The sequence below is a fragment of the Spermophilus citellus genome (assembly GCF_964194105.1).
Source record: "Spermophilus citellus genome assembly, chromosome: 13".
NCBI classification, from domain to species: Eukaryota; Metazoa; Chordata; class Mammalia; order Rodentia; family Sciuridae; genus Spermophilus; species Spermophilus citellus.
Window position 1 is genome coordinate 62,429,631 of NC_138193.1, and position 25,129 is coordinate 62,454,759.

Here is a 25,129-nt window from a genome sequence, read left to right on the forward strand (position 1 = left end):
TAATTTGCTTCCCCCAAAGCACAATAAATTTAAAAGTTCAAAAATATAATGGAACATAGTCCCAATAACTTGGTAAGTAGAACAGGTTACAAGAATACAACACATATGATACTCAGAAAAAGAGAAACTAATCTACCATAAAAAACAGAGTCGTTTGTGTCTTTCAAGACAGATTTTCCAAGAAACTGTAAACAGACACTAATTAAGAAAATAAAAAACAAACAAAAAATTGTTAGTTTGAGCAAAATATTGAGTATCTCTTACCAAACTAGTCAATAAAGTAAAATATTATACTTGGATTTGTTCTAACATTTATGAATAAAAAGGAATTTTGTTTATATTACTTCTGTTTCTCTACACAGAAGTTTACTCCGGTTTTGATTCAATGATAGCACTGTTCATTTTTTTTGGTGGTGGTGCTGGGGGTTAAATTCAGGGCCTTGTGCATGTGAGGCAAGCACTCTACCAACTGAACTATAGTTATAACTCAGCCCTCATTTTTTTTTTAAGTTTGTAGCTGAATTACTCAGAAAAAGGTTACATTGAATAGTGTCATTTATTAATATATTCCAGTATATAAAGAATGTATTAGATGTAAAATTCCAAAAAATTATATCTTATTATTTAGAATTAGTGATCAAGTCTGCTAGCTGATCTCTGCTTTCCTTACGCAGATAAGGCAGCAAATATAAAGCAAACAAAATCAGTATAACCCATTTCAGAAAAGTGAGAAACTAAATTCAACAAAAGATCGAAAGATGTTCTTTGAACATACTCAAACTGTAAAAGCCTTATTTGGTGCACTATAGTTTTGGTTTAATGTTTACATAGTGCTTCCCATGAGCCAGGCATTATTTTAAATTCCTTAAAAATACTAGCTCACTGAAGTTTCATAAGAACCATACAAGGAAAGTAACAATATTATTTCCATTTTTTGGATGAGAAAAATGGAGCAGAGAGAAGTTAAATTAACTTGCTTCTGGTCATGTGCATATTAAATGGGGAAGTTGAATCCTAATTCAGGAAGCATAGTCTCAGAGTAGGTGCTCTTGAACCACTATAATATGTTGTCATAGAATTTGGAGGGAAATGGATGGCATTAGAGCAGATTATGCTAAGTGAAGCTAGCCAATCCTTAAAAAACAAATGCCAAATGACTGCTTTGATATAAGGGGAGTAACCAAGGACAGGGTAGGGACGAAGAGCTTGAGAAGAAGATTAACATTAAACAGAGATGAGAGGTGGGAGGGAAAGGGAGTGAGAAGGGAAATCGCATGGAAATGGAAGGTGATCCTCAGGGTTTTACAAAATTACATATAAGAGGAAATGAGAGGTAAGAGAAGAATAATACAAGTGGAAGAAATGATTTACAGGAGAGGGGGTAGAGAGAGAAAAGGGGAGGGGAGGGGAGGGGAGGGGGGATAGTAGAGAATAGGATAGACAGCAGAATACATCAGACACTAGAATGGCAATATGTAAATCAATGGAAGTGTAACTGATGTGATACAGCAATCTGTATACGGGGTAAAAATGGGAGTTCATAACCCACTTGAATCAAACTGTGAAATATGATATATTAAGAACTATGTAATGTTTTGAACGACCAACAATAAAAAAAAAAAGAAACTGGGAAATATAGGAAACCTAATAGATATTGAAAAAAATGCACCACTAATAAAAGACTGAGGTAAAAAAAATAATATGTTGTTATCAAAGCAGTTCTGTTTAATTTCTGAAAATTACAGGAGTGTTGAGGGAATGAACTATATATTATTCTTGAGTTTCTAGTATTGAGGTTTCTGCCTACTGTTAGTATAGGAATCCTAACTAAATCAAAGTGCTTTGCGGGGGGAGGGGGGGAAGCACTTTTGTTTAGGATTGTTAAGGGCATCATAGTTCTATTTATGAAAGTATATCTTACTATAAGCCATCTAAATCATCATTTTATTTTATTGAGTACCGGGGATTGAACTCAGGGGCACTCCACCACTGAGCCACATCCCCAGCCCTATTTTGTATTTTATTTAGAAACAAAGGTCTCAGTGAACTCGCCATCCTCCTGCCTCAGCCTCCTGAGCTGCTGGGATTACAGGCATGCACCACTGTCCCCAGCTCGAAATCATTCTTGTATGTAGGTAGAACATATTTATGTAATTATAATGTATTGATAACAATAGTCTAATGCTTTCTATGTGATTTACTATGCTTAATGCTGTACATATAACACTTGAGGAATCTTCTAAAAGAAACACCTCAGATAAGTATTACTGTCTCTACATTACAGATAAACAAACTGAAACTCAGGGAACTTTAATTAATCAGAGTTTTAGTACTGGTATTGTGCGTAGCAAGAATTTGACCCAAAGTCTGACTCCAAGGCCTACATTCCTTTCACCAAATCATGCTTTTACTTAAATTTTGTGATCTTTCAAACATTTCCAGCCATTAGACAATGGATCCCTTGTTAAGTACTGTGATGATGATCGTATTTAAAAAAGCAAACCATTTCATCTAACAGTTGTAAACATTTACTAAAGAGTCAGTGTTGCATTCTAAATGAATATGAAGGTAATAAGTGCACACACACTTAGCAGTCTAAATATTTAGCTGAGGCCACAGTATTAACTAAATGGCACACTAAGTACAAAAACATTCACACAAATTACCTGCATTTTAAATACCTTTAACTCCAAAGTATAAAAAAGAGAAAACGTTATTGATTCTCCCTTAACTCCATGGAATAAGGAAACTGGTAATGGGTTAGCTGAATACCAGTTTATAAAAATCATGTCATTCCACGTACACATGTACCAAATTCTAAGTCTGACAAACAGGAGCACATCTGGCTATTAAACACTTTAAGAAATGGGACTCTGATAAATGTAGGGTTGAAAAAATCAAATGCTCTTCAAGGCAGGTGCCAGACTTCCCTTTTATTTTTCCTTAGTATTCAATGCTATGAAACCAATTAGTCCAGGAAGTCTGCTATTGCACAAAAGTGCACTTAGATTCATATGCATTCTTATCTGTCAAAACCATTCTGAAAATGAGAACTAGCCCAAAGCAGGAGCTTTTTCTCTCAAAATAGCTTGAAAGGTGAGTATGTTGCCAAGAGCCAGAACTAGAGGTATTGCTCCACAAACTTTGATTTCTCTCTCTCTCTCTCTTTCCATGGTTAACCAACAATATAGTTAGCAACACTATTTCCTGCACCTTTGAGAACCATTTCTCAAGAAGTTTGTTTCTGAGGTTATTCAGTAACAGTTAACATACACTGAGCACTATGTACAAAGTGCTGTGCTATGCATCTTTACAGCATAATTTCATTTATCCTCATAACAAAAGTTTTAAAGTCACTACAATAATATTCTTGTATGCGCCCCCCCCCCCATTCAATCTGGGCATTGAACACAAGAACTCATAAATGCTAGGCAAGCACTCTATTATTGAGCTCTCCCGTTGCTGATAGTATTATTCTGTAAATCTTGAGGCTCAGGGAAGTTGCTCATGTAAGTTACTCCAAATCCCTGGAACTAACAGCATGACTACAGAACCTTCTTTTAATCACTATGCCATATACCTAGGGTCCACGACACTTTTAGGGGCCCACAAAAATGTTTTAGTATTTAATATTAATAATAATCATATTTACTTAAAGTCATAAAATATAATTTAAAAAATCTTTTATGGAGAAGAAGTTTATGAAAGTCATAAAGCAACCCTTGGCTATACCACAGCTCCAAAGGTACACACGCTACCTCAGCCACCCGAGTAGCTGGGACTACATATGTGTGCCATAACACCCAATCACCCAATGGCATAATTAATCAAAGAGTGCAAAACATTATACATAAATTCACTTTTACTCATTCCCAGTTCTGTCATCTTTCTATGTCTGGGGATAGAGAAGAAAGTCCTATGGTATATAAGCAGTCATTTCATCTATTGGTGCAAATAAGCTGTATTATCTAATGCATACTCAAATGGTATGTTTTAGTCACAAACAGGTTACAGGTTTTCCCAAATCCTGAAGCAATATATGGACATATGGTATTCCCTCTTGGGATGATAATTTTATTCATCAACTTGACTCACTCATGGGGTGTCCAGACGTTTGATCAAATATGTGAGTGTGTTTCTGGATGTGATCAACATTTGGATTTAGACTGGAAGACTGAATAAAGCAGACTGTCCTCTCTAACATGAGTGGCCCTTGTCCTATCAATCAAAGACCTGAATAGAACAAAAACACTGAGTAAGAGGGAACTAGTCCTACCTGACTTTCTGAATAGAGACATCAATCTTTTCCTGCCTTTGGACTTAAGTGAAAAATTGGTTCTTCTCTTTTTTGAGGGTGAGTAGGTGTGGGTACTGGGGATTTAACCCAGGGGTACTTTACCACTGAGCCACATTCCTAGCCTTTTTATTTTTGACGCAGTTTGCTTAGTTGCTTAAAGCCTAGCTAAGTTGCCTAGGCTGGTCTCAAACTTGCGATCCGCCTGACTCAGCCTCCTGAGTCACTGAGATTACAGGTGTGCATCTCCACACCATTGGCTTTACTAGTTCTCAGGCCTTCACATCAGAATGGAACTGTATCAGCTCTCAAGTCTCCAGCTTCCTGACTCTATTTTGGGACTTCTCACTCTCCAATCAATCAATTCCTTCCTTCCTTCCTTCCTTCCTTCCTTCCTTCCTTCCTTCCTTCCTTCCTTCCCTCCCTCTCCCTCCCTTGCTCCCTTCCACTAATCCCACCCCCCCAATCCCATTTATTGGTTCTCTTTCTCTGGAGAACCAAATACATCTCGATTTTATAAATGACTACATTGGGGTATAAAATGATAAATTATACCACAAATCTAATTCACCTTTCCAGAGGGGTACATAAAAACCAGCACCTTAGGAGTCTATCTAGATTCTGCTTCTTAGGCAAACTCAAATGCCTATCTCCTTTAAAGCACATGCTTAAGGTAACTGTTAAAATTCCTTCATATTTCCAGTTAGTTTTCCTTTCTTGCTTAGGAACAGAAGTTGATTAATGCCAATAATTTCAAATATTGATAGCATTAGGTCTTGCACTTAAGTGGACTTTTAGAAGAAACATAAAATCCACTGAGTAATTTAATCTTCCACTTAAGAGGATACGTTATGTCTTACCACTATTAAAAATTAAGTAAGATATCAAGTACAATCTACACCTGTATACTTACCAATTCCTAATTTCAGGCTATCTAAAAAGAGGGACCAATTTACCAAGTTCAAAAAAGATGATCTGCTCTTTTTGCACAATTTCTGGATAAATCTAATAAGAGTATTTCTATCTATTTTAGAACTAAAGGCCAGAATGTCAAATTTTCTGAGGGAAAAATAGCAAAAGGAAATGCTATCCAAATAAGGAAAGCAAAGATCCTTAAAGGCCAAAATCTTAAAGTCTTAGTTTCTTTGTTGCTTGCTTTTATTTCAATCGTAAGTCCAAATGTTCACCCACAGAAGAGAAAACTGGCACACAATATTAGGTAAATGATTAAACAAATCAAGTTGAAAATGTAGAATTGGTTACATTCCATTGGAGAATGTGAACTTTTAGGTGGAAAAAAAAAAAAACCCAGAAATTTAACCTCAAAATAGCACAAACCAAAGAATTAATGATTTTCTTCTTTTCCTTTTTTGTGACATTCTTAGTACATTCTTAGTTTTTAAACCTTTCAAATCTTCCTTTTCTCAGTAGTACTACAAATTAGATGGCTAATAACAAAAAATGATTTATAGCTTCTCTTTCTAGAGGAATTTTTAATATAAATTACCTAAATTCTCAAGTAACATTCAAAGTGATATTTTAAAAACTTATAAAAGTTCAGAGTGTAATGTAATGCTTATGACATTATCTCTTTCACCCATACATCTAAGAAAAAGGCATCTTGGCTATTTTAATCAAAATTCCTTTCTAAAACATTAAAAGGCTAAAAAAAATAGAAAATGTTTAAATTTGCCTAGCATGTGAGAGGCACTGGGTTCGATTCTCAGCACCACATACAAATATATGAATAAAATAAAAGTCCATTGATGTTTTTTTTTTAAAAAAAAAAAAAAGTAAAGAAAAATTTTGACCTCTTTGTGATTTGTAAAATGGAGTTTTTTTTTTTTTTTTTTTTGCAGTGCTGGGGATTGGATCCAGGGCCTCAAGCATGCTATGCAAGTGCTCTGCCACTGAGCTACACCTCTAGTCTACTACTTGACTTTTTCCAGTTCCCCCAGTCTACTACTTGTCATTCATAAGAATGTTAAAAGAGAATGAAATATATCAGATTCTGAGTTCTCAGAAAAAAATTATTCACTAAAAGGATAATATCTTTTTTCTCAGTAATGAGGTACGCTGGACCAGCAGCTGACAATTAATTTGACTGAGAACATTTTTTGAGTTTGAAAAATTTCTTGATTGAATTTTCCCCACCTAAGTAACAAATAATTGCAATAAGCCTGAAAAGATATATTTATTGAAACTTTATTTATGGTAGTTTAAGTTCATAGTAGACTTTAAAAAAAAAAGGTGCTAAAAAATATGGACCTGGATGTTATATACCAAATATAGTGAAAAGTGGGAAAAAAACCTGAAATGACACCTATATTTGTCTGATTTTACAAAACAAAGAACTGCCTTCCACCCCTGTTTAACTGAATTAATTGAGCTCTGAATTCTAAAATACTCTAATATGTGAGGATTTCTATTCTGTCCTGGACATTGCAGCAATTAAAAGAAGCATTTAGAGAAAACTGTTAGTAAACCCAATCCCTTCCAAGGACTAGATTAATGTACCATAAATAAAGTTTCAATAATTATATCTGGTCTTGTCAAATGGTAAGACATACCATTTGAGTATGCATTTGATGTTCTGGTCTTCAGTTCTAAGGTTTAAAAACTAAGATAATTACAATGTTATTTAAAAATCAGAATCTGAAAGCCAAGAAGAAAGTACAGGCTATGATTCTCCTTTACAACAGCAGGAATGGGAAAATAAACAAGGAGAGAAATGAATTACAGTAGATGGGGTAGAGAGAGAAGATGGGAGGGGAGGGGAGGGGGGATAGTAGGGGATAGGAAAGGTAGCAGAATACAACAATTACTAATAGGGCATTATGTAAAATTGTGGATGTGTAACCGACGTGATTCTGCAATCTGCATTTGGGGTAAAATTGGGGGTTCATAACCCACTTCAATCTAATGTATGAAATATGATATGTCAAGAGCTTTGTAATGTTGTGAACAACCAATTTAAAAAAAAAAAAGAATCAAGGTCACTGTTTAATCCTTATCCACTATTGACTCAGTAACTTAGCAGGGTATACCTATTTCCCTACCTCAACTTTCTTCCCAAACTTCCTCCAGTTCCTTCCAGAGTTTTTCCTCCCCAACATCCATCTCCAAATTCTGTCATTCTGTATAACCTATTCAGCAAAAAACAAAAGTCTAGGGCTGAGGTTGTAGCTCAGTGGTAGAGTACTTGCCTAGCATGTCTGAGGCACTGGGTTTGATCCTCAGCACCACATAAAAATAAACACAATAGATACTGTGTCCATGTATAACTAAAAAATATTAAATAAATAAATAAAATAAAGATACTATGTTCACCTACAACTAAAAAAAAAAAACAAGAAAAAAAAAAGTCTAAGGCCTGAGTCAAACAAATCTTGGAAAGTCTTAATGCATCTTGCCAAATATATGTAGCTTTTGTTTAATTTTTACCAAATATAATCATGCTACAAAATTTTTATTTTCTATTTTTTCACTTATTACCCAAACCATAAAGCTTTTAAGAAGCTGAGTCAAGATTCAAAATCAGCTCTATCAGATTCCATGAAGCCCATTTCATGCTTTATTATCTCTTATATCCAGTTATCAAATTATAAATAAGTAACTTCAATCAACTTGTGTGATGCCAAAATTTCTTATTTGAAGGGATCATAGTTTAAAAAATTCACTATCTGATGATGTTAAAAGTTCTAGGGCTATAAATTAAAGATCATTCAATACCAATGTCATCCTATATGCTAGTAAGATGAAACTAAATTGTTTGCAAAGGGTTAGGTCAAAACCCAACAGTCTTCATTTTGCATTATAATTAGTTCACTTCCTGTTTAAAATTCCAAGGTTCTGCCTCAATAATAAATTACCTAACAGGAATAATACACATTAGTCAAACCATATAATAACTGAAATAGCAAAGTAGACAATTCAGGTACCCAAAGCCAACTGAAAAATGATTAGCTGTGTACATCAACTGGTAATACCATAATTTGCCTAATATCTTTTTGTTAATTGGTTCTTTTTAGTTATACTTAATGTGTCAAAGGTATCAAAGCAATGATGTATAACCATTTCAATTTACACACTTTGGAAATACTTCCAGTTGAAAATTGGTTTCTCAGCAAAAGATAACCAGAATTTACCCATAGTATCTTTTAAAAAAATCAAATGGGCACATTTCTGTAACTGTTACATCTTAACATTTTTTTTAATTTTTGCAGTACTCGAGATGGAGCCCAGAGGGTTTCTACCACTGAGCTACATCCCCCAAGCCTTTTAATTTTTTATTTTGAGGCAGGTCTCCCTAAGTTGCTGAGGCTGCCCTTGACCTGGTGATCCTCTTGCTTCAGCCTCCCTAGGATTATGGGTATGCCACTACACCTGGAAAAATTGGCAAATTTCTATGACTCTTAAGAAAACTCACTGGGATAAATATCAAGTTTTAATACTGGACTATTTATAATTTCTCAAAGGGTTGTAAAAATGTAACTAACCTACAAAGCAGGCAAGCATTACATATAATAAAGAGACTCCTTTAACAGGTACTCAATTGAAAAAATATTTTTTAAAAAGCTGAATTGGAAGTCTTCACAGCAATTAATATGTCATAAAAAATAGAGAATATTAGTAAATACCTGAATGGAAGTGGCTGATTCCTGTAAATGGCCACTAGCAACTGCTCCTTTGGAAGTTGCTAAAGGGATACTGTGCATCTTGGGGGTTCCTGGAATATCAACATTTTCATCTGTCCTATGTGACTGCCAGACTTCCTTTCGATGATGAGCTTCAGTGGCTTGCTGATCTCCAAAAGCAGCCCAGGAACAACCATCTTTTTGTTCATCCCCAAAAGCATTCCAATCTACAACTTGGCTAGGACCAGCTGAACTGAAGTCCGCAAAGTCATCAGAGTCTTGAAAAGCACTGCAGTCATCTTGAATATTTGGCACTGAATCAAAATCTCCAAACTCACTGTCTTGCCCATTTTTCAGTTCTGAAACAGGTTCAGTGCCTGTTCCACTAGACTTTCTTGCCAATTGACATTCCTCTGATAAACTATCAGAGGTCTGTTTCAGGTCTGAATCAGTAAATATCATTTCCTCCGGGTAAGAAGCAGTATTTGTATCCCCAAATTCTCCAAAGTCATCACTTGGTTCACTAAAATGTGGAAAGTGCTCTGAGGACTCTTCAAAAGTGACATCACTCATTGAATCTTGAGTACCAGTGATGAAAGGTGGAGTGGTGCCACTGGCTGTGCCAAAGTCACCAAAATCATCCTCATTGGTATCATTGCAAGTCACAAAATCATTACTACTATCACCATTTTTTACACTTACAGAATCATCCAAAACATTTTCTTCTGTAGGACCAATGTTTGGGATTTGGGAATTAGTAAACTTTCTACTTTCTTCTTTGGAAGAACCAAGTTCTTCATCAGCATCAAAAGTTTTAATAGAATCCATGCATAGGTCAGCACATTTTGAAGTAACTAAATGTAGTTCTTCCTCAGTTTTACATTGTTCTTTCCTAATGGCTTCTGAATTATCAGTTGAATCTACCAAATTCCAAGCCTTTGATTGATTATTTGAATTTAAAAATTCATCCTGTTGCAGCATTGGAAGACCTTGTTTTTCAACACTAAAACTTCTGTTAGGTGCTATGCTTATTTCTGAAACACAAACCTGATCCTCTCCATCAGTATCTCCTTTTTCATCAAAACTTTTAACCAAAGACACTTCTTTTACAGAATTCAGTTCATTGACTCTGTTAATTTTGTTGTTTTCCTGAATGGTTAGCGCATCTCTCTCATTTAAAACTGCACATCTTATTTCTTCTAGTTGTATCCTTTCCTTTTGGGAAAATGTGGCAAAATCTGCAAATTCCTCAGCAGGACTAGGTGCAAAGTCTAAATTATACTCAGTGCTATGAGTGCTCAGAGGCTTTTGTCCCTTTGAATCAGCTACATTGTCTAGATCATCTGTTCCCTGAGGATTTACAGTTTCCAACCCTGCAAACCCATTTGTTAGAATCTCCAGACAAGGAGGCTTTTCACCATTGCAGCTCTCTAACTGCTTGTTTTGATGAACAATGTTCATATCAGTTCTAAAATCTCCTGGAGTGAAACTTTCAGGTGTTCCAACATTCTGTCTCTGCTCTATTACTTTGTTTAAATCTCCTGGACTTTCCATGCCATCAGTAGAAGTATCTAAAGTTTTAGATGAAATAATTTCTTTGCTGGTGGTACAAAGTAAAACATCAGACTGACCTTTCATGGGAGTACAAAGTTCAGCAGTGATGTCCTTATCATTACCATTTTTAATGGACTTAAAGCTTGTAAGGCTATCTACATTTTCTGAGAAATCATGAATTGGCATAAAATGGTTTGAAGATACAAACTCTTCCTTAGGACGAGTATAATCTGGTGTATCAAAATCGACAAACCCTATGCCAGAAGGGCTGACTTCTGAAAATCCACCAAATTCCCCAAATTCATCATCATCATCATCCTCTGCTCCATTGTCTAGTGGTGGTGGGGATGAAGAGTACATTCGAATGATGTCTGGCTCCATTGTTTAGTTGCTTTCTAAGGATTAATTTATACCTGTTTAAAAAAAAAAAAGTTTTTGAGGGAAGAATTATATATAATAAAGTCTTTCAAAATTTTCTCGAAGCTACCTTAAAGCAATTCAAATTTACACTGCTCTATTTTGTATCTTTTTTTAAAAAAATATTTTTTAGTTGTAGATGGACACAATACCTTTAATTTTATTTATTTATTTTTACGTAGTGCTGAGGATCAAACCCAGTGCCTCACATGTGCTAGGCAAGCGCTCTACCACTGAGCTACAACCCTAGCCCTCTATTTTGTATCTTTTAAACTATATTTCTCTTAAATGAGATTACACAGTTACAACATAGTGGCAAAAAATATTTCTTTTCTCTTTTAGCATGTTACCAATGTCTTTGGGAGTACATTAAAGAAATATGGGACTCCAAAAAAATTTGAATAGACATCTTTAAAAGTACACCTACAAAGTTTTCTCTCAGGCACTTGCTTATTCTGTTAAATTCTCTTTCAAATTCACTGAGGACTCAGTGTTTGTCTTATGGATTTGTATGAACACTCTCTATATTAAGACATGAAAATCCTCAAATTGCTACAAATAATTCCTTCAGTTTGCTTTTCAATGTTTATTTCTGAACCCAGGTTAACTTTTTAATACCTGAATTTTGAAGTTAGTTTAAGGCTCACAAGAACTTGCAAAAATAGTCGAGCTCTTGTATATTCTACCAGCTTCTCTCAATGCTAATAAACATCATCAGATGCTCCTTGACTCATTATAGGTATACATCTCCAAAAACCCATCATAAGTTGAAATTATCATAAAGCAAAAATGCATTTAATACACCCAACCTACTGAACATCACAGCTTAGCAACACAGTGCACTGCAGAGCAACACATATGGCTTGCTGTTGCTCATGAGAAAGTGTCCTATTGCATATTGCTAGACCAGGAAAAGATCAAAATTCAAAATTCCAATTATAGCTTCTACTAAATTCATACTGCTTTCACATCATCATAAAGTTGAAAAATTGTAAGTCAAACCATCATAAACTGAGGACTGTCTGTACCTGGTCAAACCAGGAAACAGACACCAGTACAATTCTATTAGCTTAGCTACAGGCCTTGTTTGGACTTCACCTGTTTTTTTCTTTTTTTGGTCCATGTGTAGTTTTATGAAATGTTATCATGTGTATCAATTAGTTATCACTACAACTGGGATAAGTTCAATGAACACAAAGAAACTCCCTCATGTTGCCCCTTAATAGTCACATCTATCTTTGGGGGTGGTGATCTCATGAACATTCAAGGGAATTCAGTAGGGCAGAAGAAAGGAACCAGGGAAGAAAGAAGGGAAGGATTGAAAGGGGCAATAACTGAGAAATGACACTGGCCAAAAACACTGTCATATTGTGTGCATGTACAAATATGTAATAATGAATCCCACCATTACTGGTTGTAATTATAATGAACCAATAAAAAATATGGGAAAAAAGTTATACCTTTGCTTAGATTTTAATCCTTGACAATCACTGATCTATTCTCTTTCATTATAATTTTGCTATATCAAGAGTGTTAGGTAAATGAAATTATGTAATATGTAAACCTTTGAAGCTGGCTTTTTTCATTCAGCCTAATGCCCTTGAGGGCCATACATGTTGCTGCACGTATTAATAGTTCATTCTTTTTATTGCTAAGTAGTCATCCATTATATAGCTGTACCACAGGTTGTCTATCCATTCACTTTATAGAGGACATCTGAGTTGTTTCAATATTTGTATAGTGCAAATAAGGCTTCTATGAACACACATACAAATTACTGTGTGAACATAAGTTTTCATTTCTCCAAAACATATATCTAGGAGTGTGAATGCTGGGTCAGATGGTATATTCAATTTCATAAAACTGCCAACCTGTTTTCCCAAGTTTATTTAATGAAGTCAAGTCAACTGATCTTTTTATTTGTGATTTTCTTCATCGTTTTACTAATATATAAGTGCAAGAATTCATAAATATTCACTTTTATTTGCCTGTATGTTTTAAAATTTATTTTTTTAATACATTAGAACTTATTTTGGTGTAGGATGTAAGCAAGGATCTGATTTTTTCCCCTAAATAATCAAGCAATAATCATAACCCCATTTGTTGAGTAATACTCCCCATACTCATTAATTTATGATGTCTCCTTTTTCATATATTTAATTCTTAAATGCAATTTGTCAGGGCTATTCTGTTCCTCTATACTAAGGATACAAGTCAGACGACATTAGAAGCAATGGAAGGACAACCAACCAAAGTCCTAGAATAAAACTATCCCATAAATAATAAACTGATACTTCTTGAAACTCACAGTTGCTAAGTTAGATATATGAGGAAAATATCTGCTATAAAATATAACCAATTTTGCAAGCTAGAGAAAATCACTTTTTCCCAGTTATTAAGTTTCCCCAGTTTTAGAGCCATGGTACTTAAATATCACATAATGTAATTCATGAGATGAGGAAAATAAGGCCTACTGTTGATAACTTTCCCAAAGTTCATATACCTGCTTAGTGGAGAATGGCTTTGGAATTTTGAAAAGGAGGACCTTTGAGATCAGTGATGGGTCCAGCCACTGAGTTATTCTGAATGAAATATGCAAGCCAGAAAAAAAGTAAAAGACAAAATTGTAATATTCCTACTTTAAATTATCTTCCTTATGAAATTAGCACCATAAATAAATAACTGCTTTAGCTCTGAGATACTGTTCTGCTGCTGATTTGAAAAGGATAAAGCAATAAAAGGTACAGATAAGTACTATTTTCTTCTCTTGTCTAACATTTTGATAACTTTTCTCATACTCAATGTCCAAGGTAATTTGATCTTTAACAGTTTCTCCCTAATTAGGAAGTTCCTATTATTTAAACATATTCTGCCAATGTCAATGGGAGTATAGGAAAAGGGACTCCTGCACATACATACTGCTGTTGGGACCGTGAATAGTTTAAAGGCTTACAGAAGGCAATATGACTATACTATGCAAACTCTGAAAATCAAAAACAAAACTTATTATGCAGCCATTAACTGCATGATTCCTTTTTCTAAAATTTAAAAGCATTAATAATGATAAGGACATGTCAAAAGGACACAAAAGCCAAACTGGGGGGGGGGGGGTCCTACTAGTAAAATCAGGGACAATTTAGTATTAAAATAAAGACAAATAAATTATAACATACTGAATAAAATAACAATCTGAGTTCTCCCAAATATAAGCATATCAATGAATAAATCAAATGTTAGATGAAGAACAAGATAGTTGAATAGTTTCAAAGTAATTCCCTACAATATAATTAATTACAAAGGGAAAAGGTATAACTTTACAGAGTGAAGCCTGATACTCCCAGTGATCAAGGTGAATACTGAACTCATGTAGCACCTGATGAGATGTGATGAGAATAATACAGGACCATATCTGGAATATTCTTATCAAAAATATATAAACTGAATTAATGAGGAAACAAATCTAAAATGGGAGGCACTTTACAAACAAGTTGGCCTATAATCTTTAAAAGTATAAGGTTATGAAAGTCAAGGAAAGAAAGACTGAAGAACTGTTTCAGATTGAAGATTAAAGAGACAACAGTAAATGCAATATTCGATTCTCAACTAGATCCCTTTCTATAAAAGGTCACTGCGATGATTGTGAAACTTGAAGTCCACGGATTAGATAGAAGCAATGTTAATTTCTTGATTTTGATGAATTTGTGGTTATGTAAGAGAACACCTTAGGTCATAGGAAACATACACTAAAATATTTGGGAGTGATAGGGGCTTTAGTCTGGAGATCTACTCTCAAACTGCTCCAGAAAAAAATGTTATTTGTATTGAACTTGCAACTTTTTATAAGTTTGTGACTGATTCAGAATAAAAAAATTAAAAATATATTTAAAAACATTCAGGGAGAGTTGTGTACCTGCATTTAGGTATGTACACTTTAAAATAAATGTACTTTAAGATAAGTGTATTATTTACTTATGCAAATAATACTTATATTTTTTTAAAAATGTGGCCAGATAGATAACATAATATCTGCCACTTTTAAGTGTATACTTCAGTGACATTAAGTACATTTCATGTTGTACAACCATCACCACCATCTGTCTCTAGAAATGTATCATTTTATCTTCAAAAATATCAAAATGTCTTCTGTACTCATTAAACAATTACTCCCCAGGCTTATTTCACTTTACATAAAATCTTCAAAGTTCATCTGTTTTGTAGCATATCTCAGATCTTCACTCCTTTTTATGGGTGAATAATACTCTATTATATGTATTACCCTAACGTGTTTATTCATCAAAGGATACTCAGGTTGCTTCTACTTTATGGTTATTGTGAATAATGCTACCATGAACATCAGTGTACAATATATCTTATTTTAAAACCTTTTTATTTTGAAATAACATTACAAAAAAAGAGCATAAAGTCCTGTGTAACCCTTAAACCAGTTCCAAGAAATGGTGTTCTATTATATAGCTACTATTACGGTTTACTATTATGGTTTAGATATGAGGTGTCCCCTCAAAAAACACATGTGTAAGACAATGCAAGAATGTTCAGAGGTGAAACAATTAGATTATGAGAACTATAACATAATCAGTAGATTAAATCCACTGATATGGATTAATTGTAGGCAGGTACGGTACAGTTACAGGAGGATCACCAGGGAAGTACCTTTGGGGTTTAAATTTTGTTCCTGGTGAGTGGAACATGCTCTTGCTTTCTCTGCATGCCCTTCTGCCACAATGTTCTGCCTCACTTTGTTCCCACAGCAATGAAGTTGGCTATTTGTGGATTGAAACCACTGAAACAGTGAGCGTTAAATAAACTTTTCCTCCTCTATGCAGTTTTTGTCAGGTCTTTTGGTGACAACTAAGAAAAAAATTAACAACAACAACAAAAAAAAGCACAGTAGCAAAACCAGAAACTAACAGAGTTGGTATATTAATATTAACATTACTGTTAATATATCTAATTTTTATTTTTTTAAAAAGAATTTGCATTTATTTGTGTTTAGATTAGTTCTGTTCAACTTCATTCCCTACAGATTGCAAAACTAATCACCATTGTCAAGACACAGAACTGCCCCTACCTGTTCTCCGTCCTTGTCAACTGGCAACCACCAATCTGTTCTCTAGCTCCACAGTTTTGTCACTTCAAGAGAGCTATGTAATCTGTGAGGTTGACTTTTTTCACCCAGCACAATGCTCTTTTTTAAAAAATATATATATTTATTTTTTAGTTTTAAGTGGATATAATATTTTTATGTGGTGCTGAGGACTGAACCTAGTGCCTCACAGGTACGAGTACTCTACCACTTGAGCCACAACCCCAGACCCAAGTAGCACAATATTCTTGAGGTCTATCTTGGTTGTTGCATGTATCAATTGGTCAGTCCTTTTTACTGCTGAGTATTGTTTTGCTATCCAGATGTACTAGTTCATCCAACCATTTATCCACTAAAGGACACTGGGGTTGTTACCAGTATTTTACTAAAAATACTATATATAATACAAATGCTAATAACATTCATGTTCAGGTTTTTGTGTAAACATAAGTTGTCATTTTGCTGAGATAAATGATGATTGTGACTGCGGGGCACTAATGGTAAGTGCATGTTTAGTTTTATAAAAAGCTGCCAAATTATTTTCCAGTGTGTGTGTACCATCTTACATTCCTACAATACCTTATTTTTAAAGAACCATGTGTGATGTTTCTTTTTAGCAGAATCTGTTCATGGTAAAACTACAGCTTTTTCCAAAACACTGCTTCGTTTGAAAAATGGAATAATTTATTGGTTCAAGGCTTATTTCAAAATCAGTTGCTAATGCAAATATGAAATCTGAATCAGAAAACTTGTAACCAAGGCAACAACACAGGAAGTAGTTTCTCCTCCTCATGTACCTTGGCAAGGTACTCTATTTCCCCTTCTAGGTGACACAGGCTCTATCAGCCTTCCAGACTACAGACATTTGTATTTTTTAATACTGAGTCATCTACTGATAAGAAGAACTTGGGGTGCTGTGTACTCCTCTTCAGCAGGTCTTGGCTCTGGCCCAACTCACCTTCAGAAACCTAAGAGAATGCCAGTCTTTATAAGCTTCAGTCAACTACACAGTATGGAGGAGGCTCGAGGCTTTCCAGAAAATTCCTCTGTGTCCAGGCCAACTCTACTTAAAAGAAGCTTTATGTTAATTGAAGTATTACTTGTATAATGAATTTACAAATTAAGTTTGACTTAGATAATCTACTTTTTTAAACACAGAAAAGATGGGTTTTAAATAGCTACTTCTATTTAACAGGGGAAAAAAAGGATGGATGAGCTAGTTTAATACTGTGTCTGGCACAAAGCAAACTCAATAACTGTTTCTTCATCCTTTCTAATGGACTACTTAATCCACACAAGATGTCCCAATTAGTCATTCAATTTCTTTATAACCTGAACAAACAGGTGTGTATGTATGTATGTGTAAGGGTTATGGTTCAACTTGCTATTTTTATGTCTGTTTATTGCAAGACCTATTAGAGGGGAGTAAACAAGGCTATTGCCTTGGCAGTAGGGAACATTCAAGCCACAGATAACACAAATAGTTCATACAAGGGTCTTATAATTACATAGTGAACTAAAAGGAGTTAGAGAAGGGAGACAGAATCGGGGAGGCTTGCTGTACTTTGGAGATTTATCCATGGGATATCATATCCTTATAAAATGACTAGGAGACAATACAGGTGAATAACTATTTAAAAATGCAGGCAAAGCAGACCGTCAGGTTGATAAACAGTGATATCAAAGGGTTTGGGATCTGAGAATTCTGGTGCAGAAGGTCTAATATAGGGTCAGAACAGCAATAATCAGCAACAGACTTGAGTCCTAAACCAGATTAGTAGCCAGGGTGGCAGAGCACACAGTGGGTGAAGGGGATCAGTATTAATCTTCAATCAGAAAGAAGATGCACATAAGGACTGCTGGCTTCAAAAATGAAATGATCATGGAAAAGAAGAGACAGTGAGTCTGTTGGCTGAGAGCTCTGGATTCAAGAGGTAAAAGGGGCTTAGGAAGGCAGAGGAAAGAAAGAAAGAGTCAACTATTATTTGACACTATTTGATGATTTAAAAATAGTTTTCTCAAGAACAAAATGGAGCACAAACTGCCAGATATTAAGTCTTGGTTTAAAGCCCCGTAGTCACATGATAACAAAAATGTCACTGCTGTGAGGTAGGGAAAGGATGGACTTTTCAACAAGTGACCCTAGATTAACTGCTTATCCACACATGGGGGAAAGTCTTTGATTCTACCTAACATAAAAATAAATACCTTTGACTCTATCTTACGTAAAAATAAACCTAGATAGATCAAAGACCCAAACAATAAAGGTAAAGAAATCAACCTTTCAGGAGATAAGATTATTTTCACCACCCTAGGGAAAGCAAAAATGCTTTAAACAAGATATAGAAAGTGGACTATATTAAAATTTAAAATTTCATCAAAAGAACATCATTAATAGAGTAAAATGGCAAAAAAACACTGTCTGGCTATTTGCAATACATGTAATTGTCAACTAACTCATATCCAGAATATACAAAGAATTTCTATAAAACAATGAAAAACAATCCAATAGAAAAATGGCCAAAATATCTGAACAGGTATTTCACAAAAGAGGATATCCAAAATGGCTGATAAGCATATGCAAAGTCAACAGGGGAATGCACATTAAGATCACAAGACACCACTACACACACACTAGAATGGCTAAAATTAAAACAAAGTTATTCTAACGATAGCCACTTTGGCAAGGTGCAACTAGAATTCTCATACTTTATTGATAAACTGTTCTATGCATTTTGGAAACTATTTGACAATATCTACTAAAAGAACATGTGGCATATTTTGTGCATTCAATAATTCAGTAATCATCACATTTTAACTCTAAGTCTATGCCTCAAACAAATGTAAGCCATTTAAAAATGTAAGCCAAAGGGTTGGGGGTTATGGCTCAGTGGCAGGGCACTTGCCTAGCATGTGTGAGGCACTGGGTTTGATCCTTAGCACCACTTAAACACATGCTGTCCATCTACAACTAAGAAAAAAAAATTTAAGTCAATACTTGTTTAATTGGCTCTCTAGATTTTAAAAGATCATTGAAGAAAATCCTTTAAGAAAAATATTTATAACTAAAGATACACTAAAGAGTAATTTTTATAAACAACCCCTAGAAAATAAGCACTATAATTTCATAGGCTTGAGTGGGCCTAAAGACAAAACAAATCTGAAGCCCAAGATTGAATGACCAAGACCATAATCTCTAAGGCCAATAAGAGTTTGTTAACATGGGGAGATGAATAGATATATGCAACTTAGAAGTTCTTTTTTTTAAAAATATCTTTATTTTATTTATTTATTTTTATGTGGTGCTGAGGATTGAACCCAGGGCCTTGCACATTCAAGATGAGCGCTCTACCGCTGACCCACAACCCCAGACCCAACTTAAAAGTTCTTTATAAGTGTCTCGAAGTAAACTGGCTATGACTCCTATACAGTTAGAGGAAAGACCACAAGAATAAAGGCTTATAAGAAGGGTGGAGTGGAAATGATTTTTGTATGTAGGAAACACATAGGGTATTATTTGCACATTCCTCAAAGAGAATTAGCCCTTGCCCTTTCTACCCTCTTATCCACATACAGTATTATCTACTGTAAAGGTGTTTGGAGTCTCATATGGTGGTGGTGGTATGGCCTCTAAGAGGCCCTCTAAAAATCTCCCAGAATCAAACACAGAGATAAGCTAAAAGCTTACAACCAGTACTGCTTACTCCAAATTTATTTGTACAGGGACTGAGGTGGGACTGGGGACCAAAATTAAGAAGAATGGTGATTAAGAAATGGGAAAAGAAAGACAACTTTATTTGAAGTTATATGACTGACTCTGTTCGTACAAACTATTAGGTAATGGATCACACACACAAACAAATCACTACATTTTTGCCAGAGGATGCCTGAGATTTATAATTAGTCACTTGTTAAATCATCTGAGTAAGTTTAAAAAAGAAAAAGAGGAAGAAGAAAGAGAAAGAAGCTGGGTATGGTGGCTCACCCCTGTAATCCCAGCGACTCAGGAGGCTGAGGCAGGAAGATCCAAAGTTTGAGGCCATCCTGGGAAACTTACTAAAATCCTATCTCAAAAACTAAAAAAGGGTTGGGGATGTAGCTTGGTGGTAGAGGCCCCTGGGGTTCAACCCCCAGCATCAATGAAAGAAAATCTGTATTTTAGAAAAATTAATTAAAATGTCATATAAGCAATAACATTGATTTGTATTACCAATGTTGCAATAGCTCAAATTCTTCAAAATCTTTTCTGTAACATCCTTATGAGAATTTGAAGCTAATGTCAAAATGTACTATCAATGAATCTTCCCATCCAGCCTACATTCCTGCTTTGCTTAAGAATCATTAAAACAAAACAAAACCACCACATAAGAGCCCTCCCTCTGAGCCACATGAAGACAGTTTTTAATATATATTAAGAAGACCATGATGTCACTGTCACAAAGATTTTCATGGCTTCTTGACTATTAGCTCTATAGGGGCTAACAAATACACAGAGAGCCCCTGAAAGTAAATGCTCTTAAAGAACTGAGAAAGGTTTTTATTGCTGCAAACTTTGAAGCTACTTAATGTAACTTCCACAATTTCAAAGCTGATTTTCTTTTTCTTGGTGGTAATGAGGACTGAACTCAGGAGGTACTCTAACAATGAGTTATATCCCCAGCCTTTTATATCACTTATTTTTAATTTTGAGGCAGGATTTCACTAAGCTGCTAAGGTTGGCCTTGAACTTGCAATATTCTTGCCTTTACCTCTGCCTCTGGAGTGGCTGGGATTATGGACTGCCACCATGCCCAGCTCATAGCTGAATGTATATTTTTTTATTGTCATAATTAACTTGCCAACTTAAAAGAAAAAGATATCATAGACATCGTCTGTATGTCTGTGTCATCAACTACATAATACACAGTATTATTTAAGGTGTTAAACAAGTTATCTTTGATGTATTTTCAATCCCCTGCTTATACACAATATCAAGTTATTTACTGAGTGCTTGTTAGGTTCCAATATCATGTGAAAAGCAAATATGAATTATCTAATCTAGTCCTTGTACTCCTCCTCATCTTTTTTTTGGTGTGTGTGTGTGTGTGTGTGTGTGTGTGTGTGTACGCGCGCGAGGATTGAACTCAGGGGTACTCAACCATGGAGCTACATCCTCAGCCCTTTTTATATTTTATTTAGAGACAGGGTCTCACTGAGTTTTAGGGCCTTGCTAAATTGCTGAGGCTGGCTTTGAATTCACCATCCTCCTGCCTCATAAAAGTAAAAGCTTAAAGGTAAGTAATCTATCAAAGGTAGTGTAACTAGTAAGTGGTCTGTTAATCATGAGCTAATCAAATATTTTATAAGTGACTTAAAATACTGCAGAAATGACTAAAAGAAAATATTAAAATTGTAAGAATTGCCCCCAAAATATTTTTGAATTGTTCAGAAAAGGGTTTTTGAAGCTTCCACAGTAATTTGGAAGGAGAAAGAAGATTTTTACAAGAGGAAGGAAGTATAATCAACAAAAATGTCAAGAAGCAAATATCTTGTGTAATGCACATAGTATCAAATATGAGCAAATAATAAAAATAAGCAGGAAAATATCTTTACACCTAAGTTGATCACCCAAAGACAGCCAGACTGCTTACACTGGAAACTGTTTTACCTTCAACATGTCATATACACTGACCTTATTTGAGAATTTACTAGCTCTTTCCCCTGAAAGCTACTTGAAATTGATTAGGTAAATTGGCTAACTATTGATAAAAGGACACCAAAACTAGCAGCATTGAGAATGTATATGCATCAGCCTTTGCAAAATAATTTTTTCCCTAGTATGCTCTGCTCCAATTGTATAGCAGCAGAATAAATTAACCACTCTAAATTCTCCACACTCATATCCCTGAAACTTTACAATGCAAATAAAATCTAAAATGCAAGAACTACTTAGATTTCAGGCCTCTTCACTAAAATTTTGCTTACATCCACAATCTTGATCAGATAATCCCTGGACCACCTGCTTTTCTTCTCACTTGCTGCTCATGGGCTATCTGAATTTCTCTATCACCACTGATGCTTTCTTCTCAGCTCATAAATGTTCAAGACTCTTCTATTCTCAAAACAAAAGCCCTCCTTTCTGTGTACTTTCTAGTTCTCACTACAGACCTTCTTAAAAGGGACCTATCTGTTCACTATCTCTACTTCCTAACCTCCCACTCAATCCTCAACATTGCACACTCTGGCTTTCATCCTAGCACTCCACTGAAATTGCTCCCACAAGTTACTTGAGCTCAAAAGACAGTGTTAGTGGGCAGAGGCCTCTGTTGAGTTTCCACTGCATCCTCAGGGCCTGGCTCACAGCAGGGACTGAATACATTATTATAGTTCTTGCTGGGGCATTAATTCTACTGACTGCTCTTGAATAAGCCCCCACCCTAACTAGATTTCAATAACCCTACCTCTGGTCTTTCAGTGCTCGACCAAAATTAAGTTAGAAAATATATAATTTCCATCAAAAATAAGTGTGTTCTGAGGGGGAGTGGTGTAAAAAGTGATGAGTGTGAAAGAAAACAAATGCAATCCTTTGTGCTGCAATACTTTACGTATAAGCTATGAAAAACATTGCTTAAAGGACAAAAATTTGTTAGTGTGTTAACAGACCTGCTAACATGAATATTTGCTTTGGTTTGGGATAATTTCTCTGCATAAATAGAGGTGTCAGCTAGTGTCACAAGAGTGTGGTCCTACTCTAGAAGTCCAACTGATTTTCCCATGCCTTCTTTTTCTGTCTTCCCAGCAACTTTCCTTAGCACTTCATGAAAAATTAGCCACAGAAGGTTCTGCAGTCAGCTGACATGAATAGCTGACATGCTCTGAAAGATATTTCTTGCTGTACAGTTTAAATTAGCATTCTAGATAAGCATGATGAGTTAAACTTCAAGAGCTCAGGATATTCTGAGAAATAAAAATAAACAAACCAACTCCCAAATTCAAATCACAAACCACTTTGTGGACTTCCAAAACTAAAGTCATCAGTCTAGTCTGTAACTAGAAGATGCACACCTTGGCAAGTCCTTGGCAGTACCCTTTATTTGACAGTGCTGCTCTTCATGTAATTATAAGTACCTACCATGAGAGCAACTTTCTCAGAAGCAACTACTAAAAAGTTATAAAACTGCAATCGAATGCAATTACAACTACCTGAGTTAACAGGCAATATCCTAGATATTATGACTCAAAAACAAGGCCTTAAAATATGACCTAGGGAACAGCAGATTTATGTTACAAATTAAGTTTTTGCCAGATACTGTTAATTTTACTTTAATTTGTTCTCCGACCACCCATCAATTAAGAAAAAAAGGTGACCTAGAGGCATATGAAGAGACAGAAGGAAACCAGAAAATAAACCATGCTTAAATAGAATCTTACATGATCCACAAAACAAACAAACAAAAAACTCCATAACAACATTCTTGAAGGGAATTATCATAAAACAAAACTTTGCCAAAACAATGCTCATGACTGTCTGTAGATAATGTCATGAGTGGGTCAACCTGTACTGATAACCACATGAAAACTATAGAAGGAACTGAACCCAGGGCACTTAACCACAGAGCCACATCCCCAACTCTTTTCATTTTTTATTTTGAGAAAGGGTCTCACTCAGTTGTTTAGGGCATCACTTAGTTTCTGAGGCTGGCCTTGAACTTGCAATCTCTTGCCTCAGCTTCCTGAGTTGCTGGGATTACATGCATGGTTGACCTTTTAATGGTGTCTTTTGCTTGGCTTAAAGTTTTACTTTTTCTTGAACGGTAATTAAAAGGAAAAAATAGATAACATTCATTATTTGCAACATACCAAATACCTTTGATTAGAAATAATTTTAGAATTCAATTGTCATAGAAAACATTATTTTTCACACATTACCCTCTTCGTGATACACAGGAGAAACACATCTTCCATTATGATCTAATGTACATTAAAAAAAAAAAGTTTCACCAAACAGTATTCACTGTTTTTTAGTTCTATTTCATTTTTTCTTCAAAACTGATCATGATCCCCCTAAATTGATATTATAAACCAGAAATAGTTCTTAGTCCAAAGTTTATAAAAGTAATCTCTTTCCTTTTGATCCAAGTATTCCAAATCTAATTATTGCTACTATTTCGTCTAGCACACAAATAGAGGAGAATATGGCTTTGTGTCTCTCTCTCTCTCTCTCTCTCTCTCTCTCTCTCTCTCTCTCGGTGGTACTTTTTAAAACAAAGAAGTCCTCCTTCCTCTGGTACTTAACAAGAAAAAAATGCATTCTTACATTACACTATTTTAATGAACAAACCAATCTGATGAAATTTAAGTGCTCTTTTTCTCTTTGCATAAAAGTAATTCACTATTTCTTTTCCTTCAAATTCATACTACCCTCAATCTAGAAGCAAGATGCTTAAAGGATGGAGCTTTTTAAAAAACACGTTACACAAAATATGAACATTTTGGCAAATTCTAATGATTTCGTTGTTTAGGTCTGCTAATATTAAAAAAAAAATTTGTGTGCCATATCTACAATGTAAAAGATGCTACTGTGGGAGTATACATTGGTTTATACATCCTACAGCAATTTAGTAATACATCAAAATTTTAAATGTACATTCTTAAACTAAGCAATTTCATCTGCAATAATGTGTCCCATTCATAAAAGTTGTGTAAAGATATTTCATGCAAGTATGAAAAACATATTTAATTCAGTGTGGTTTAATTTTTTTTTTAATTTTTTTTTAGTGATGGTGTGGGTTGTTACGAATGTTTGGAAGCTACTTACAAATTTATTATAATATTGTTTCTGGTTCCATAAACTTATTTATTGACCCTAACATCAATCTTTTCGAATTTTAAGGCCTGATGTCTGTGTTCAAAGAAAGGAGAATTATTCAAATAATTCACACAAGTCTTTCCTCACTATTCAACCCCCTTCTGAGAAATTTACATATCACATTTCTTGGATGATTTCCCCTCCCCCAACATCAAATACTCATAAATATTGGGTGTTGAAAGGATGAGGGGGATTGTGTAAGTAAATTGCCACCAGCTGTCTGAAGGCTTGGTCATAATTTCTTCCTTGAGGTTTTGTTACAGCTGACAGGGTAT

The 25,129-nt window shown here is 34.9% G+C and overlaps 1 protein-coding gene across 6 annotated transcripts in view; it reads right to left on the reverse strand.

Moving 5' to 3' along the window:
- The window catches only part of AFTPH (aftiphilin), a 64,694-nt gene that overhangs the window by 30,712 nt on the left and 8,853 nt on the right, over positions 1–25,129 (reverse strand). For 5 of the 6 annotated variants that reach the window (XR_014018600.1, XM_081264802.1, XM_081264804.1 and 2 more), the window contains exon 2: positions 8,935–10,898. Coding sequence is in view for 5 of the 6 variants with exons in the window: in XM_081264802.1 (XP_081120928.1) it covers positions 8,935–10,866 (1,932 nt within the window). In the remaining variant the exon portion in view is untranslated. Of the gene's footprint in view, positions 1–8,934; positions 10,899–16,964; positions 17,070–25,129 lie in introns of all 6 variants that reach the window. The other variant, XM_081264803.1, reaches the window with a different exon arrangement.